Source organism: Ciona robusta, chromosome 8 (genome assembly GCF_009617815.1).
Source record: "Ciona robusta chromosome 8, ASM961781v2".
NCBI lineage: Eukaryota > Metazoa > Chordata > Ascidiacea > Phlebobranchia > Cionidae > Ciona > Ciona robusta.
Genome location: NC_143242.1, coordinates 2,597,900 through 2,615,259, shown reverse-complemented (window position 1 = coordinate 2,615,259; position 17,360 = coordinate 2,597,900). Strand labels below are relative to the sequence as shown.

Below are 17,360 nucleotides of genomic sequence, written 5' to 3'. Positions count from 1 at the left end.
AAGTGGTTATGAATGGGTTGTACAAATCATCAGCCACACATAACTCCTTCCCCCCAAAAAAGAATAATCACTAAGTAATACAGTAGGGTAGGGGGAGATGGGACACCTCCTAACTCTATTTTATCGTGTCATTTAGTAGTAAACAAAGAACATTCAAAGAATTATAAAACTATACCCTCACGACTCCCACAGAGCGTTGTTAATTGTTTGAAACACGTTCAGGATATTTAAATATTATATGTTAAATGTGTCCCATCTTCCCCCACCCCACTATATATAAATGGGCCTACATGGCCACGTGGGTTACTCGTAAGCTGGAATGAGGTCTATGAAACAGAACACCTATGTCATACCGACTGTCGCTGTCCAGTTACGTGAGGATAAAGCAAGTTACACTCTCATTTAGATTTTGCTTCTAACGACTGTCGTTACATTCTCATATTGGTAGGTCATTAAAAGATTTTCTGTTGATTGTTGAACATCGCATAACATTTTGCTCAGAAATGCTTTTCTAGTTTTATACGTGACAAATGTGAACATTCGAATGTGTAAGTCTAATGATTGGGTTTCGCAGTGGCGTACAACTTAACACCAAGATAAATATTTGGTTTAATTAAATGCATATATACATATTTTTATGCCGTTGCCTCATTAAACAAAACACTTTGGCTGGAGTTGGCAATAGAAATCTTAATAAGAGTCGCGATACGCATGAGTAACGTAACGTCACAGCTGATATTTTCCATGAAATTTTGTTCTTGTTGCTTTACGTATTTTAGTTGCTGCGTTATGTTCCCATTGCATATATGGTATACTTATGCAGCCAACAAGCTTACGCAGTATAGATATATTAATGTACATCGTTATTATAATACCTAAGTCCTAAACCGTTGCTATTTTAGTGCAGGTTCTATTTTAGAACACAAGAATTATACATTGGTTACATCAGGTTTTGATATATCTGTTTTGAGTTGGCCCTCTATATAAAAGTTGGATATAATTATCTAAAGTCATCTAACAGATAATGTAAACATGACAAACTACGAAGAAGAACAAAGAGATGAACTTGAAGCTTTAGAATCCATTTATCCAGATTCGTTTACTATAGTGTCGACAGATCCGACTGCATTTTCACTTAAGATATCGACGGAAGAATCCATTTTGGATGTTGACAAAGCAATTATAAGCGTAACTCTTAAATTTACATATGCTAAGAAATACCCGGATGAGGCCCCTTTGTTTGAAGTGTTAGAGGAAGAAAACTTTCCTTTTGAGAACACTGGTGAAAAACTGGAGGTTTTAATAGAAGAGCAAATTGAGGAAAATCTTGGGTGCGTGATGGTTTTTACCATCATGTCCGCAGTGCAAGAGTTCCTCAACCAGGAGGATGACAGGTTTAAACAGGAGATTCAAGAAGAGGAGGAGAGAAAGGAAAGAGAAATGATCGAAGAGCAAGAGCGGAAGTGTGCCGGAACAAAAGTCACAGTCGCATCATTTCTCGCTTGGAAAGCGGACTTTGATTTGAAAATGCAAGAAATTGAAAGCCAAAAGAAAAAGCAGGAGAAACAAACAAAGAAATTGTCCGGGAAAGAGATTTTCCTTCAAAGTGGGGACATTGAGGATGAATCAGCACTTTTGGCCGGGGAGGAAGCGGTAGAAGTTGACGAGTCATTGTTTGAAGAGTTAGATGATATTGACCTTGATGATGAATTTGATATTGATTCAGATTCTTGACCATTTTAAATGGGAGATGGGACCAAACTAAATATGGTGCTGGTGATTATTCTTCAGACCTTATACAAAATTCAAGTGGTTTATACCTGGGACTTGAAATGTTTTTGACTGATTTTAAAAAAAGTTCCTTTTTTCAATCACAATTAGTACAATGTATTACAGTAACAGTTTTTTTTCAAATGTTATATATTTGAACAGCACTGGGAAATAATTGCAAAAGAGCTGAAATGCTATTGCTATGTGTATATGACAATATACATGGCATTTTCTACACTCGCCAAACTAATATGTGGTTTAGGTTTATGCAGTAGATCAATGTGATATAACTGGATGCAAAAGGATATGATTACATAATTTTATTTGGCTCGAAACAGCACAAAGATTGCATATGAAAGGGGTCTTGTTAAATCAATTTAATAAACTTGAGCCAAATAATCAAGGTAAGGCAGACATATGAAGGTGTCTACCATGGCTGTTCTTTAGGCCATATCCCAATGTAAATAAATGTTGAATTAAAAAATCGCCAATATAATAGCTAAATTATCACTAATTTTGTAGTCAGTATAAGTACAAAGGCTATTTGCATGGGGGATCAACAAATATCACTAAAATAATAGTTACAGTATCACATAATAGTTATTATATATACACAGACTTTTCGCACAGGATATCATACCAATACAATATAACCTATTTTAGGGCATGTTTGTTAGGTGCCTATGTTCTTCACTGTATTTTAGCAAGGTATTACCTATGTTGTTTTATCTTTAGGCCAAGCATGTTCCTTACCTGTTGCAAGAAGTGGTCATCGCTGTGTGGCAGATGACAATAATTTGTGGGTGTTTGGTGGATATAACCCTGATATTCGAATTATAAATGGACAACCATCTGATGGATTACTCAGGTAAAAAGTAAATGTTGCTGTTTTATAGTCTACCAATGCTTTATACCTGTTTTAATTTATTTTTATTTACCCCCCCCCCAAAAAAAAAATTATTGGACCTTATTGAAGTTTCATTAGGTAACATTTGCTTTTCTAAAATTTGTTATAAAAAATAAAAACATTTGTTGTGACGTTCTTACTGTTTTTCCAGCAATAACAGCTATAAGTAAAATAAACATTTAAGTAAAAAGAAATCTTCTATGTATCTTTAATTATTATATTTTGAAAGGTAAGAAATTATTAATAATTGATACATATATATCTATATTAGTAGGGTAGGTGAAGCTGGGTCACTTTTTATTTTATTTTCTTGTCCAATTTCCTAGTAAACAAAGAACATTCAAAGAATTATAAACCGTATCTCCACGACTCCAATAGACTGCTGTTAATTGTTTAAAACACGATTAGGATATTATGTGCTAAAAATGTCCCATTTTTCCCCACCCTACTGTATATGTTTGCATTTACTTAAACGCTAAAATTATGTTTATAAATAGGGAGTTGTGGAAATTTAATTTAACAACAAAAGTTTGGAAACAACTGCCATTACACGAGAACATGCCAGCTGAAGTAGCATCTCATGCAGGTAGGAAGGCATTATGTGATTGCGTAAGGTTCTGCTTGCTGGCATCTGCTGTTCATAAGGGGTGCCCATAAAATCAAAAGAGAAAACATTATATATGTAATATGTATGTATGTATTAGTGCCCCAGTTTTATGCACAAAAAACTTCTATACTTTATGCTGTGAGTGTAACTGCAGTACAGCCAAGTCCAGCCACGTAGAATTTGGTTTACGTTAAAATCTTAAGAAAAATTTAACTGTCTGTTAAAACAATGGAAGTGGGTTATTGTTGCTTGATTGGCCATCTTCTTACTGCTGATGATTATTTACACCGAAAAATAACATCACTCACTTTATGTACCATACCAGGAAATACATTACCATAGAAAATGGCATGCGTCACAGTAGCAATTGTTTGTCGTGTGACATAGTTTTACTTGCAAATGCTGCAACACTCAACACTGCACCTTATATAATATCATTTACTCATTTATCCTTCATGTCCGGCGCCGTGGCGTAGTGGTTAGCGCGCCTGCCTGTAACCATTAGGAAATGGGTTCAAGGCTCGTCGCTGCTACCATTGTGGGCGTATGTGTCCTTGGGCAAGACACTTAACGACAATTGCTCCAACCCAGTGGTCACTAATGGGTTGTCCAAATTATCAGCCATACATAAAAAAATAAAAAAATTCCCCAAAAAATAATCACCCACGAAGTAACATACATGGTAACTCGTAAGCTGGCACGAGGTGTTAAACCCGTGTTATAACGACTGTCGTTTTCCGGCCACGCGAGGATAAAGTAAGTTACATTCATTCATTCATTCATTCAAATGTAGGATGAGGAAATACGAATTTGACAAGATATGCATCACAATTGCACTTTATTACATTCCTTATCGCCTCACGTCATGGTCATGGTTGTTTTCGCAAAAATAATTTAAGGTCTTTCAGGCTACACATTTTTTATCAAACCTGTTAATGTTTAGTGTTCCGTCATGGTAAGCATATGCTGGTGTTTGGTGGAACTGGTTTTCCATTTGGTGAAACCAGCAGCAACAAGCTCTCTGTTTGTCATTTGCCCACTGGACAGTGGAGATTACTCAATTGTAATGGATCTGTTCCTGACCCAGTATATGGACAGGTATTAGTAATAAATTCAGTTTCTGTTACTATTAGGAAAATAAAACATATAGTTTTAAAATTACTTTTTGGTAACAAATGAATGTAAGTTACTAATTTTATTGTACAAGTGTTTTACTGATGAAGTCCTTTTGAATGGCGGAAAATTTTTTGTTTAGACTTCAATATTTTCACGTCAGAATATTTTTTTAAATTTTAAAAAGGTTTCAATAGCATTGCTGTTTCAGTAAAAAATCGAATCCTGAAGTTTTAGCATATTTTAGGCCATTGCAGTTGTAGATTCTGACCTTTATGTTTATGGTGGCACAGCGGGTCGCATTTATAACTCAGACGTTCATAAGTTGAATTTAAATGAATTAACTTGGACCAGTTTAAAACCAAACAATCCACCAGAAGACTTACCATTTGAGAGGTAAGTTGTGTTGAATTCAGTCTCAAATACTCCTATATTTAATATATGATATTTATTATTTAAACTGAAAGAATATTTGTTTGGTTGGGGTCTGCTGATTTGTTTGAACTTACAGACTTTTTATATATAGTTTAAAAAAAATAATAGGCCTATGCCTTTTGCATTAAATTACATTATTTTTCTTACAGGTATCGACATGAAATTGCTGTGTATGATGGGAAACTATATGTGTTAGGAGGTGGTACCTCAACCCAAGTCTTCCCTTTGTTGTATGTACATGTTTACTCAATAACTAATAATACATGGACTACTGTGCGCACGGAAAAAAGACCAGATTCAGACACTACTGTTCCTAAACCAAGAAGGTAAGTTCGCACAACCTAGAACCTACCATCTTGATGATTACACAATGTACATTACAGGTGCCATAGTTGTGTACAGTTTGGTGACAAAGCCTTTATTTGTGGAGGGTATAATGGTAGGACAATTTATGGTGACCTATGGCAGTTGCATCTGCCTAGTCTTGTTTGGACAAAAATCGCAGACATGCCAGAACCGGTGTTTTTCCATTCTGCAGCAATTACACCAGTAAGTTTTAAATACTTGTCTTTTAGTAATTATAGTACTGTGACTGTGAGGTTAGATGGGATACGGTTACGCCTAAATCCCATATTTACTAAGTGTGTTTTAAACAACTAACAACACTATTTAAAGTTGCAGGGTCGCGGTTATATAATTTTGTATATATAAATTTGGACAGAAAAAGAGAATGAAAACATGTCTCATCTTAGTATAGTATTGAGGGGTAAAATGAGATACTGTTACGCGTAAATCCCATATTTACTAAGTGTGTTTTAAACAACTAAAAACACTATTTAAAGTTGCAGGGTCACGTTTATATAATTCCGTATATGTCAATTTGGAAAGGAAAAGATAATTAAATTAAGTCCCATCTTACCCCGCCCTAGTAAATATAAATTGCCCTAAATTTATGTTTTGCATTCAGGAGGGTTGCATGTTGGTCACAGGTGGTAATATATGTATCACTCCAACCATAAGAACCAATTCAAGCTACAGTATCTGGCTTACTGTTCCTTCCTTACAAACACTGTGTTGGAATAAGCTGATTGAGACCATGCCACAGTTGCTTTCCATGACAAAAAAGCAACTTCTCGAATTGGGAATAAATGAACATTTTGTTAAGAAACTGGAATGTGCAGTTGGTGCCTGAAATTCAAATGGGAGTGCCTTGCTGTTGATGATTTTTAAGTTATAGTTTTGTCCTTTTTAGTTAATATGCATCATTTACTTCTTTTCCTGTTTTTGTTTTTACCATTTTTTTTTGTTATCATGAATTTCTTTTACGACAGCCAACCGCAATTTGCAATTTTTATTTGACATTAAAAATTAAATTACAGCATAATGATGATTGGATAAACATTTATTGTTTTTGGTCAAGGGAAGAAGCAGCTGCAATTGCTCTAGTTTGTGAAGTGCTGTGCGCGTTATTTTTATCAATACTATCAATTGATGCACTTTCATTCGTGTTGTTTATCTCTTTTTCATCTTTATTACTCGCTTCTTTCTTTTCCTCAGTTGGCCGATAAATGTCTTTATGCTCACTAATACATTCTTCCCATTTGGTGAAGTTTTCAAAGCATTTTTCAGCGAAAGATTCCTCATTGTCTTTATGCTCAACCCAGCACGAGAACGCTTTACGGAAATTGTCACCACATGGTCCGTTAGGCAAATTACCCAAACAAGGACAGTCCCAGTTTATTTCTCCATTTGGTAAAATCGCTCCTAAAAGAGGGAATAATAAGTAAAAGTCACAAAAGTGAAAACCATTTCCTTCAGAGAAATTGACTTTAAAAAGGTATGATTCCAGTACCATACTTGACACAACTCCCAATACCTATTTTGTAAACATAGTAAAGGAATAATGTGTTAAAGGTCTTGCCTGCACTGCTTGTATCCAGTTCATCTGGATTGTCAGGTCTTAGTTGTGTCGTACTTGGAGACGAGAGAATATCTTCCGTCGCGAATATGATGGTGTCTTTACCTAGAAGTAAATTTTAATGTGTTAAACTGACAGACAGACACTACACAAACGTAATTGATAAATGCCTATATACAAAATGGAAAAGTTGTTTATTTACATACCTTCTTTTCGGCAGTACGACATGGCTTTGGTTTTCTAAAACCGTTCGAGCTGGTCACATAAAATAAATCCTGAAGTCTTTCGTTACATAGGTAGATGCTAGTGATATGTACGTTATTAATATGACTAGTGCACTACGCAACTGCTCTTGGCAATAATTTTAATCTAATTGTCAGAAAAACTCGGGAAGTCGGTCATGCGTAACCACGCTGTAATTGCTTCGCAATCTAAAATCGGATGATATCTCGAAATATCCATTTTAAGATTTATAAAAATTATACCACAAAAAAAACATTAAAATACTTGGTGCTCATGTGGTGTTAGCACAAAACTTTTTTTTACACGTTCAAAGTTATACTGTTCAAATAGTTATCAGTACTATATTCAATACAGGACACCACTAAAGCTATGTTTGTATATTTAAAAAAGTTACTAGTAAACATAATACAGTCAATTTTAATAGCGATTTTAGCAATTATCCGTTGCAATTTTTAATTACTGGTTTTGGAGAGACAATGAAAAAGGGAACTGTGACGACAGAGACAACCTTTTTTCTTTTGTATGACGTAGCACCATTTTTTTTATCTCACCCTGTGATCTCGGAGGGAACGAGTATGATATGGGCTGTGTCGCAACTTTGTCAATTACGTCAGCAAAAGTGGCGTAATTCTTTACTGTTTTTGTTTTTTTACTAATAGGTGTATATTTCGTTATATTTGTTGCAGTTTCATGTATATGTGCAGATGGTAACATGTTAACTTAGCTAGTTTTGAAGCTTGAACAAGCGTACATACACGCTGCACGACTGCACGTTTCTGTTTTCTTCAGCAATCGTCAGCGCCGAAAAGGTTGAAAATCTTGAAGATGGATAAAGCCAAGAAAAGTCCAGATTCGAAAATAAACTGTAAAACTTCAGAAGATACTCAAATACTGTCCAAGGTTGGGGTAAGTGTTTAGCTTATATATTTAATATGTATATATTCTTTTTTTGAAATTGAGGTATAATGAGGCTATTTTTTTGTTTGAGAATTATGCAAACGAGAGGACGGTATGTTAAAAAGATCAAACACATGTAAGAAGTAATAGAAAATTTTGTAAACAAGTGACTTCCTTTATTTCATCTGTCTAATAGCTTATAATATTTATTGGTTCATTTCTGAGTGTTGCATAAACAAAGTACAATTTAGATAACATTTTTGACTCGTGAACTAAATTTCTGATACATTTCTTATTAGAAAAAAACAAAATGCCGAAACTAACCTCGACAAACACTGACACTCATTTCTTGCCTTAATCAGATAGACCAAGCAATAGTATTTGTATAGTCCCCCACTAATATTATATGTCTAAACCTATTTCAGAATGATTCTTCCCTTTCTGAAGTTAAGAATATTACAAAATGTACAAGGTTTCGCCTCTCCAGGGAATACGAGGTAATTTTGTGTAAAATAATCCAGAGGCCTCTAATCCACCTAAAATTAATGTCCGGGTTTTACCATAGGTGCAAATTTACATGCAGGATAAGTATAATATTCAGAACCAATTAAATTTATTATTGACTGTATGTTCAGGCCCAGTGATCACTGCAATATAGAAAATTCTACCCTGTCACGATCAGCAAATCCAAACCTTTTAGGGAAGTGACAGGACTATTTTCATGCTTTAATTTATTGGGCTTTGCCAGTTCGTAGGTTTGGGAAAGTCGTTTTGTTGTGGGCCACAGCCTCATTTTGCTTCCTAGACAACCCTTTCTGCTTTTCACCCCATAACCCCAACGTTTACCCATATATTTTAGGCACTACAAAAAAATTAAATGTGTTTAACTTTCAGCTTCGCATATGCAACTGTAAGCATATTCTTCGTATGACGGTTGGAGAGCGCCACTCAGTGGTAAATCCGCAGCGTTGGTTGTGTAATGTTTGTTTCACTACAGAGTCAGTGTGGGCGTGTCTAAGTTGTCCCAATGTTGCTTGTGGAAGGTATGTTTTTTGTTCTTTTTATATGGTTGTGCTTCTTAAAAAGGGGTTGGAATTTCATTTGGTTGGGTTACCCTGCCTGTACACTTCTTATGTTTAATTGTATAATATGATCATATTAAACTTTTTGCTTACAAAAGTTATTTGTAATATAGTTTGGGGGGTTGTAAAATTGTTAACTTTTCTAATAATATGGGTTACCAATAGGCAATGACAAAAAATTAAGAAGCATTGTGCTGAAGTGCATTGTATGATAAAGCATTTTTTCTGTTCAACACCTGGCCCTGGAAACAAAGGAAATCCCCATTAAGGCTGGTAGTGCTAAATTTGGGTCCTTATTGATTAAACAATAACTCAACATAAACCAGGTGGTTTGTTAGGTGTTAAACTACATAGGCAGGTGATGTTTTGCTGTAAACACCATGTGACATGATTGCGGGATTTTAGACATTATAGTCTTATATTAGGTTAATGTTTAACTGTATAATAAAACTACAGGGGTTATCTAATGACTAATACTGTATCTATATTTACTCTACATTACTTCAATCTTAAGCATGCATGCTTATGTACTTGTTTGATCATTTTATTTCATATTACTTAAGCTAAAATAGAGAGCATATACAACAGGTCGTCAACATTTTGCAACAAAATTGCTAAGAAAATGCAACAGAAAATAGACATAATGAATTAATTTAGCAACAAAAAGTAGCCATAAATCAAATACAGAAAAAATTTAAAGCCCTAAAAAATTATATTAACAGCAAAATGGGCGGGCCAATTTATTTTCTCACACTCGTTATTTCAGATACATACATGAGCATGCGTTGAATCATTACCTCGAAACACAACATCCCCTGGCGATTGACGTTAATGAACTGTACGTTTATTGCTATGCTTGTGAGGAGTATGTGCTGAATGATAACAAGTCAGGTGATATTAAAGTACTGCGGGAAACCTTACAGGTAGGGGAGTAGCCTTTTATAATACTGTAAAATGTATAGAGTAGTGTGGGGGAAAATGGGACACCTTTTTATTATATTTGCGTGTCCCATTTGGTAGGAAATAAAGAAAATGGATTACAAAACTGTATCATTACGACTTCCATAGACTAGTGTTACTTGTTTAAAACACGCTCAGGATATTTAGATATTATGTCCTAAAAATGTCCCATCTTTTCCCACCCTACTGTTATAAAAATAAGGTGGGAGCGTTTCGCATAAAACAATTGAAATGATAATTGGAATCATAGTTTTCAAATTTAATGCTTTATAGTTTAATTGTTGGTTGTGCACTTATACCTCCTTATGTTAAGTGCCAATTAAAACTACTTTTCTTTTAAAGCATATTGATCAAAGTATAAAATCTGAAAGAGTGATATTATGAAAAAATCTTATCTATTTATAATAAATTTTTACAGGCAATTCGATACCAGAACTTTACTGGCACTACAAGAAGTGGGCACACACTACGAACTGCTACCATTAGTTCTGATGAAGATATACAGATGAGAAGAAGATTGCAACAACAACAACTAGATAGGGATGATCGTAACTTCACAGCCATATGGCATTCCAGGTAAAAAAAATTTTTTGTTGGCATTGATTAGTATGCATGTTGTATTTCAAAAATGGTGTAAATGTGTGGGTTTTGCAAAGTGAAATATTATATACTGTTTGTAAAATGTTTTATTGGCCCAAATTGGGTAGTTGTTAACCTTTGCAGAGATGAAAACTTAGTGTGGTTTAGCAGTGCTTTTAACATTCATATTTATATATAATAATATTGCTTTTTTCGGAATATGTTTCATGCATAATTTAAAATAAAACCAAGCATGCTTAACGATAATTAACGATAAAAAAGTTCAACGTCATTTTAAATAAAAAAGTACCTTTAAGTACATCTTATTAATCAAGCCAATATTTTAATGTACTATCTTTTGTACAGGTTTGTACGTCAAAGAAAAGCGTTTAAATACTGGCTGCATTACGTGAGACACAAAAGTGAATACAAAGATGAGGAGCCCGTGTCTCCCAACATCTCCCCAGATGAATCTCCAGTGAGGATGGAATCAATTCGGCTGAGGGAGTTTGCAGTCCTGGACCTTAAAACTGAAAATGATGAGACGGTATCCTCTTCTCCCGGATCAAAAGATCTGCTTCCATGTTTTAATACATGTGAAATATCATCAGCAAACAAAGTGAATTCTAAAGATTTGTCTTTGGAGATGGACAAAGTAACTGCCATGCAAGAAGAACTTACCATGGAAGATACATGCAAATCAACTCAGTCTATTATAGAAATTGAGATTGATACTTCAGACACTGTTCCAAACGACCATGATCAGTTGGATTTAAGTCATGAAAGGTCTGACAATAAGTTTTCTGCGGATATATCCGTCAAAGGACACAAATCGGAAATAAAAAGTGAAAAAGAATCTAATTTCCCAGAAGGGGATAAGACTGAATCTAAAAAAGTTAGCAGAAAAGATAGCGTAGTAGAAGCTACTCAAAATACAGACACCACGCAAACTCGTCCTAAGCGCGCAAATGCTGCCAGTCGTTATCATGAGATAATGCACAGACTTTCATCTTTTGTTCATATTGAACCTGTAAAAAAACGATTGAAATTGACAATACCAACTCCAAGCGCTGGTCGCAAAACTTCTGTGGATTTAGAGGACAGAAGAAGAAGTGCAAGACTTATCCAGAGAACTTGTGAAAAGGCAAAAGCTGCGGAAAAAGCAAGAAAGAAGAAGGGAAGTAAAAAGAAGTAAGTTTAAAATAGAATAATTTGTTGTTAAATTTTTTTAACCTTTTACAGAAAGTATTGGTAATTGGCTAGTATGGTTTTATTTATTGAATAAAAAACTTGAGGTTATTTCTTATGTTTTTTAAAAACAGGGGCAAAACGAAAAAATCCTATGGAAAATCAACCCAAAAAGCACAAAAAGGTCAAAAAGCAACTCGAGTGACTGGTTCTTCTAAAACTTCCCACAGAAGAATTCGAACTCAGAGTGGTCTCAGATCACTATATGATAGCATCCCTAACAAAGCAGTCACTTCTTTAATACCAGGAGTCACTGGGCTGAGAAACTTAGGCAACACATGCTATCTAAATTCAATTATACAGGTAGGATACACGATACAGTCATATTTTCAATTTATACTTTATGCTTGTTTCTTGGACATACACCTTTTTTTGCTGGCATTTGTGGATACTGGATAGGCCCTATCTCATGTGATTGTTCTATTTTAAAAAGGTAATATAATACGTCTTTGATTTTATGGTTGAAAGATTTTCAATAAACCAGCTCCTACATACATTATATTAACCTGTAAAAAGCATCAAGTGTAGGCTATGCCAGTAAAAAAACAACCAGCATATTAAAACATATTGACTCTTTTCAATAACTTTTATTTGATCAGTCAACAAAACTGCTGCCTTGATTTGGTAAAAACATTAAAATTTGATAAACATGATTCATGTCCCAGAAATTTGCCTTATTCCCCAGTGAAATTAATATTGCCACCAATGTGGTTTTGGTTAGGATTAGTATACCCTCATACCCTCATACCCACATACATAAAGTCAGATTAAACCACTGCCAAAACAAATGCTGGCCCTGTATTGCCTTCAGTCATTCTTCGTATGACGTAACTGTTTACTTTTCTTTCACGGCACCATAGGTCTTGGGACATCTTCAGAAATTCCGTTTATGCTTGTTGGCATTGCGGGACTTAGACGGAATGGACGAACACCATGATAGTTTAACTTCACCTGTTGCTACACATTCTCAAATGGGCAGACGATCTACAATGGAAATGTATGAAAACCAAACTAATGTGTCAAGGAGAATGCTGCGGCTTCAATCAGGTCAGCTTTTGTATTTCGTTCTGTTAGGCATTAGTTTACGCTTGCCACTTTTTTAATGTTGTTAACCTGTCAGTGCTACAACTACTTTTTTTTAAATACCGAAGAAGAAAAGGATAGTACCATATTCCCGAAAAAACGACTTACACCGGCATACTTTTTAAAAAAGGCACAAAACTGCAAGGTTGGCCTGTCTGCCTTTCACCCTATACAGTTGTAGCTACAATTAAACATGCAATATTCTACAGGTTTAAATGGTGGTCATGATGGCAGTGCTTCCAGTGAAAAAGATTCAGTGTTGCCATCAACACAACTTCCCCCTTCCCTTTCTCTTTGCCATGAGTTAAATGACCTTTACCACATAATGTGGTCGGGCAAGTGGAAGCTGGTGTCTCCATGTCACTTCCTAAGTTCAGTGTGGCAACTCATTCCTTCGTTTCGGGTAAAAATGCTCATTAAGACACATGGATGTAGGATATATTGTTTACGCCAAAAATCAAAATAGTAGTGAATGTAATTAGACTTATTTTTTGTACTATATGGGCGTGGTCCGATTTCAAGGCATACACGAGAACCTGGAATTCAGGCCTTTTCAATATGGGAAAGGTTCCTGAGGTCCTATAACAGGTATTGTCAGGGACCTGACATTGAGTTTAAGCGCGGGTGGGGTCCTATGGTCAAGTGACATGAGATTTGAGTTGGGCCATTAGCTCATTACAAAACAAAGACTACTACTTCTTATTTCAGTCCGTTTTTTTGGTATGCTTTTTTCATGGCTTCAGTTTACTTTAAGCAAAGTAAAATTATGTATTGTTTTTTTTTGTCTGTACTAACCACTTCTTATCCATCCAGGGTTATTCTCAGCAAGATGCTCAGGAATTCTTGTGCGAGTTGCTCGATAAAATTGTCTCCGAATTGGAATGGAAACGCAGACGACCTCAAATGATGGTTTCCAACGGTTTGGCAACCAGGATATCTAAGGTAGGGAACCAGCAATGTAACAACTGCATTTTAAATTCCCCTAAAGACAGTGCTAGTGTCTAATAGACAAACAGTTTGCTATCTAAAAAAATTACATATAGGTAGAGGTAGAGGTAGGCAACAAGCAACCCAACAACTGCTTTTTAAATTTCCCTAAAGACAGTGCTAGTGTTTAATAGACGGACAGTTTGCTATCTAAAAAAATTACATAGAGGTAGAGGTAGGCAACAAGCAACCGAATAAATGCTTTTTAATGTCTCCTAAAGACAGTGCTAATGGGCTGAAAGTTCAGTATCTAAAAGTTTTTACATAGAGCTAGGCAACAAGCAACTGAAAAACTACTTTTTAATATTTCTAATGGACAATCTGTTTAATCTGTGTTTAATGGACAAAAGGTTCGGTATCTATAATTTTTTACATAGAGGTAGGCAACAAGCAACTGAAAAACTAATTTTTAACAATCAGAATGTTTAGAATCCCAAAATCTCTCATGTGTTCTGCATAGATTAAGCCTATCATTTATATTACAGTTATTTCTATCTGCAAACTTTGTATTAAATTTTTCTTCTTGATTTTAAACAGGTGGTTCATGCAGTGTTTGAAGGTAAACTACACAGTATGGTAAAGTGTTTGGAGTGTGGTAATATATCAAGCACTATTGAACCCTTTTGGGATTTGTCGCTAGAATTTCCCCAGCGGTATCACGTCAATGCTTACAACTGGTAGGAACTTCAGTCAGTTTTAATACAAAAACTTTTTTTAATTTTTTAAGTATATATATATATATATTTTTTATATATATATATATTTTTTTTTTTTTTATATATATATATAATTTTTTTATATATATATATATATATATAATTTTAAAATTTGCAGAACAATGGCATAAAATTTATTTTTTTGCATTAAATTTTTTAAAATCCAGCTTGATTTTTAAACCATAAACAAAAGATTTTCAAAACATAAATTATTTAGACATTTTTTTTTGTATCTTAATGACTAATCACCCATTGTGACATCACAGGAAGAACAGCAACCAAGGATGTACTTTATCGGAGATGTTGGAGAAATTCACTGAAGCAGAACAGCTCGACGGTGGATGTGTGTACAACTGCGCTAAATGCAATGTTACGGAACAACAAGGTATTATTATATGTTTTAATATTTAATTGTGTCATCATGACTGTCTATGACTTCGTGTATAGCAGAATGCACATTAAGAGTAATTATGTGTTATGCGTGTTACTATGTGTTAAAATAAGTATTTCTTTTTATATATTTTTAGGGTATTTGTTTATCTTGTTTATATTCACAGTTACAGATCGTTGCAACCGTCGTAGGCGACTTTCCAGTCGTAAAATAACCCAGAAACTCACTGAAGCGGAAAAACAAATCAAAATCTCGAAACTGCCACAAGTAAATATCCTTTTAACTCTGTTAAGTTTAACAACACATATACATTCTGCTATACTTTCCATAGTAAATCCCTTGATTTTAAATTGTTTTGTAAAATGCTTTTTCAGATACTTCGTTTTCATTTGAAGCGTTTTCGATGGAGTGGTCGCAACCACCGTGAAAAAATAACGGTGCCAGTCAATTTTCCTTCGGAATTCGATATCAGGCAACACTGCTGGTCTGATCATCAGGTGAGGACTTGTAAATCTCCAAGATTTTATAAAAAGTTGTTTTTATTTCATAGGTATATAGTTATTGTGGTGAATTGCTTTAAATTTTAAAATTCTGTTTTGCTCAGAAAAACTAACTTTTTGTAATTTATAAAATATAGGCAGTGTTTAACTAGCATAGTCACAGCATAAATGTGTTTACAGCAAATCCCAATTGTCAACAATCTTAAGCAGTTTCACCAGTCTGCATGTTAAGTATTAGTTGCATTGAAACTTCAATAATATTTCTATTTTTTAGTCCAATGTTTCTGCTCCAAGCAGCAGTGATGGGAACTTTGTATACGATCTTAGTGCTGTAGTTATACACCATGGAAGGGGCTTTGGATCAGGTCATTATACAGCATACTGTTGGAATGATATTGGAAGTAAGTTTGACATGAGGTCTATTTTTGACAAGTTGCATTTGTACCCTAAGTTCTATAAAAGATCACAATGATTTTTTATCTTTAAATACTAATTGATGATTTTTTTATCCATAAATGCTGATTAAAAAGAAAATAATTGCATTTATATTTTTTAAAAAGATTACTGACTAAATAATATTAGATAGACATGACAAAAAAAGCTTTTTTATACAATAAGAGCTTATATAAAAATGATAATTGGAAAGAAAATAATTGCATTTATATTTTTTGAAAATGATTAGTGACTAAATAATATCAAATAGACACCCCAAAAAAAGCTTTTTTAGACGATAAGATCTTGTACAAATGTATACCATACTGTTTTGCTTTTGTGCGCGTTGCGCTTAAAATGTACAGTACTGAGACTACTGTGACTGTATATCAATGCAAACCTGATTAAAATACTGATATTTTAAATTTGAATTATCCAACAGAGTTCTGGGTCCACTGTAATGATTCTAACCTAGAGTTATGCTCAATTGATGATGTAATGGCAGCACAAGCGTACATACTTTTCTACAGCCAACGAGGGTTAGACCCCCACCCCCATTTTAGTGCCCCATGTACCCCTGATATGAGTCCCCCTATTTCACCCAGTGACTCAGAAGTGTTCGATAATGACATTGGTTGACAGTTTAAGCCAAAACAATAAAAGTGTCACCAAAATGCGGCAACCCTGGTGTTAGAGATCACGCAACAAGAGTAGGGTGTGTGCAAAACTAACTAACAATGAAAACTGGAAATTTTAAAGTTAAATGTATTCCATAATTGCAAATACTTAACACTAGTGCAGTGCATCATTTAAAAAGATGTTTTTAAATATTTTCCGGAATAACAATTTCCTACAATTATTAGCATACCAATAAGGTAATATTTGGGAACTATAGGCTCCAAAACTTTGGTTGGAACTATTCTTGTAGTTTCTAATCATCTTGAATCACTATGCTTGTTACTCCAACTAAGGTTCAACCTATACATGTTTGCCAACCTTCATTTTTGCTGTGTAAGAGTAAGCTTGCTGTTTACTGCCAAGCATACTAGTAGAAACCGTAACTTTGCCTTAGTTTAAATGGGATTTCCACGCTTCATATAAAAATAGGACCATGTTGGTTGCATAGACCGCTTATTAAATTTGCTGTTTTAAACTCTAAACCAATGCTTTGACCTGTTCGTTTTGTTCCTTTTTTACCTGATTCTTTTTCGCTCTTGGCATTTTTTTTACCATTTTTAACTTTCTTTTTGTGCTATGAAATGAATGTTGGCTTGCATGTTTGTGCCCATTACTGAACTACAGCGTAAAAAATTCCCATTGTGCTTATCTTACTGATCATCAATAAAGCAAAAATGCCATGCAAAGTTGGCTGTTGTTATCTGAAGGTGTAGGAAAGATATATTTTTCTAAAAAACAGTTGAAAATGGACGCTTTCTGTAGAACAAGTGTGTTTGTTAGGTTGTATAAAAGTATTACTATTTTACATTTAGAA

The 17,360-nt window shown here is 34.4% G+C and overlaps 4 protein-coding genes across 5 annotated transcripts; 3 read left to right on the top strand and 1 right to left on the bottom strand.

Moving 5' to 3' along the window:
- Nucleotides 1-860: 860 nt before the first annotated feature.
- LOC149732252 (RWD domain-containing protein 1-like) lies at nucleotides 861-2,032 on the top strand. The gene has a single exon (XM_089883650.1). The coding sequence runs from the start codon at nucleotides 1,033-1,035 to the stop codon at nucleotides 1,732-1,734; it is 702 nt and encodes a 233-aa protein (XP_089739776.1). The 5' UTR covers nucleotides 861-1,032; the 3' UTR covers nucleotides 1,735-2,032.
- Nucleotide 2,033: 1 nt separating this feature from the next.
- Nucleotides 2,034-6,441, top strand: LOC149732251 (kelch domain-containing protein 10-like). The gene is made up of 8 exons (XM_089883627.1): nucleotides 2,034-2,174; nucleotides 2,506-2,638; nucleotides 3,175-3,263; nucleotides 4,228-4,382; nucleotides 4,645-4,793; nucleotides 4,982-5,158; nucleotides 5,216-5,381; nucleotides 5,800-6,441. Exons 1-8 carry the CDS (start codon nucleotides 2,123-2,125, stop codon nucleotides 6,022-6,024), a joined length of 1,146 nt encoding a protein of 381 aa, XP_089739753.1. The 5' UTR covers nucleotides 2,034-2,122; the 3' UTR covers nucleotides 6,025-6,441.
- LOC149732250 (mitochondrial intermembrane space import and assembly protein 40-B-like) lies at nucleotides 6,169-7,186 on the bottom strand. The gene is made up of 3 exons (XM_089883656.1): nucleotides 6,957-7,186; nucleotides 6,754-6,855; nucleotides 6,169-6,596 (listed from the first exon to the last, which is right to left on the bottom strand). The coding sequence occupies exons 1-3, from the start codon at nucleotides 6,976-6,978 to the stop codon at nucleotides 6,235-6,237; spliced, it is 486 nt and encodes a 161-aa protein (XP_089739782.1). The 5' UTR covers nucleotides 6,979-7,186; the 3' UTR covers nucleotides 6,169-6,234.
- Nucleotides 7,187-7,570: 384 nt separating this feature from the next.
- On the top strand, nucleotides 7,571-17,232 carry LOC149732249 (ubiquitin carboxyl-terminal hydrolase 44-like). 2 transcript variants are annotated; one of them, XM_089883586.1, is made up of 16 exons: nucleotides 7,571-7,893; nucleotides 8,316-8,387; nucleotides 8,785-8,933; nucleotides 9,739-9,895; nucleotides 10,351-10,508; nucleotides 10,878-11,702; nucleotides 11,834-12,062; nucleotides 12,620-12,806; nucleotides 13,052-13,245; nucleotides 13,656-13,784; nucleotides 14,367-14,506; nucleotides 14,812-14,930; nucleotides 15,103-15,203; nucleotides 15,311-15,433; nucleotides 15,711-15,837; nucleotides 16,311-17,232. In XM_089883586.1, exons 1-16 carry the CDS (start codon nucleotides 7,819-7,821, stop codon nucleotides 16,505-16,507), a joined length of 2,982 nt encoding a protein of 993 aa, XP_089739712.1. In that variant the 5' UTR covers nucleotides 7,571-7,818; the 3' UTR covers nucleotides 16,508-17,232. The 2 variants fall into 2 exon arrangements, with proteins under 2 accessions (XP_089739712.1, XP_089739711.1); XM_089883585.1 differs by having other exon boundaries at nucleotides 7,571-7,899.
- Nucleotides 17,233-17,360: the final 128 nt, after the last annotated feature.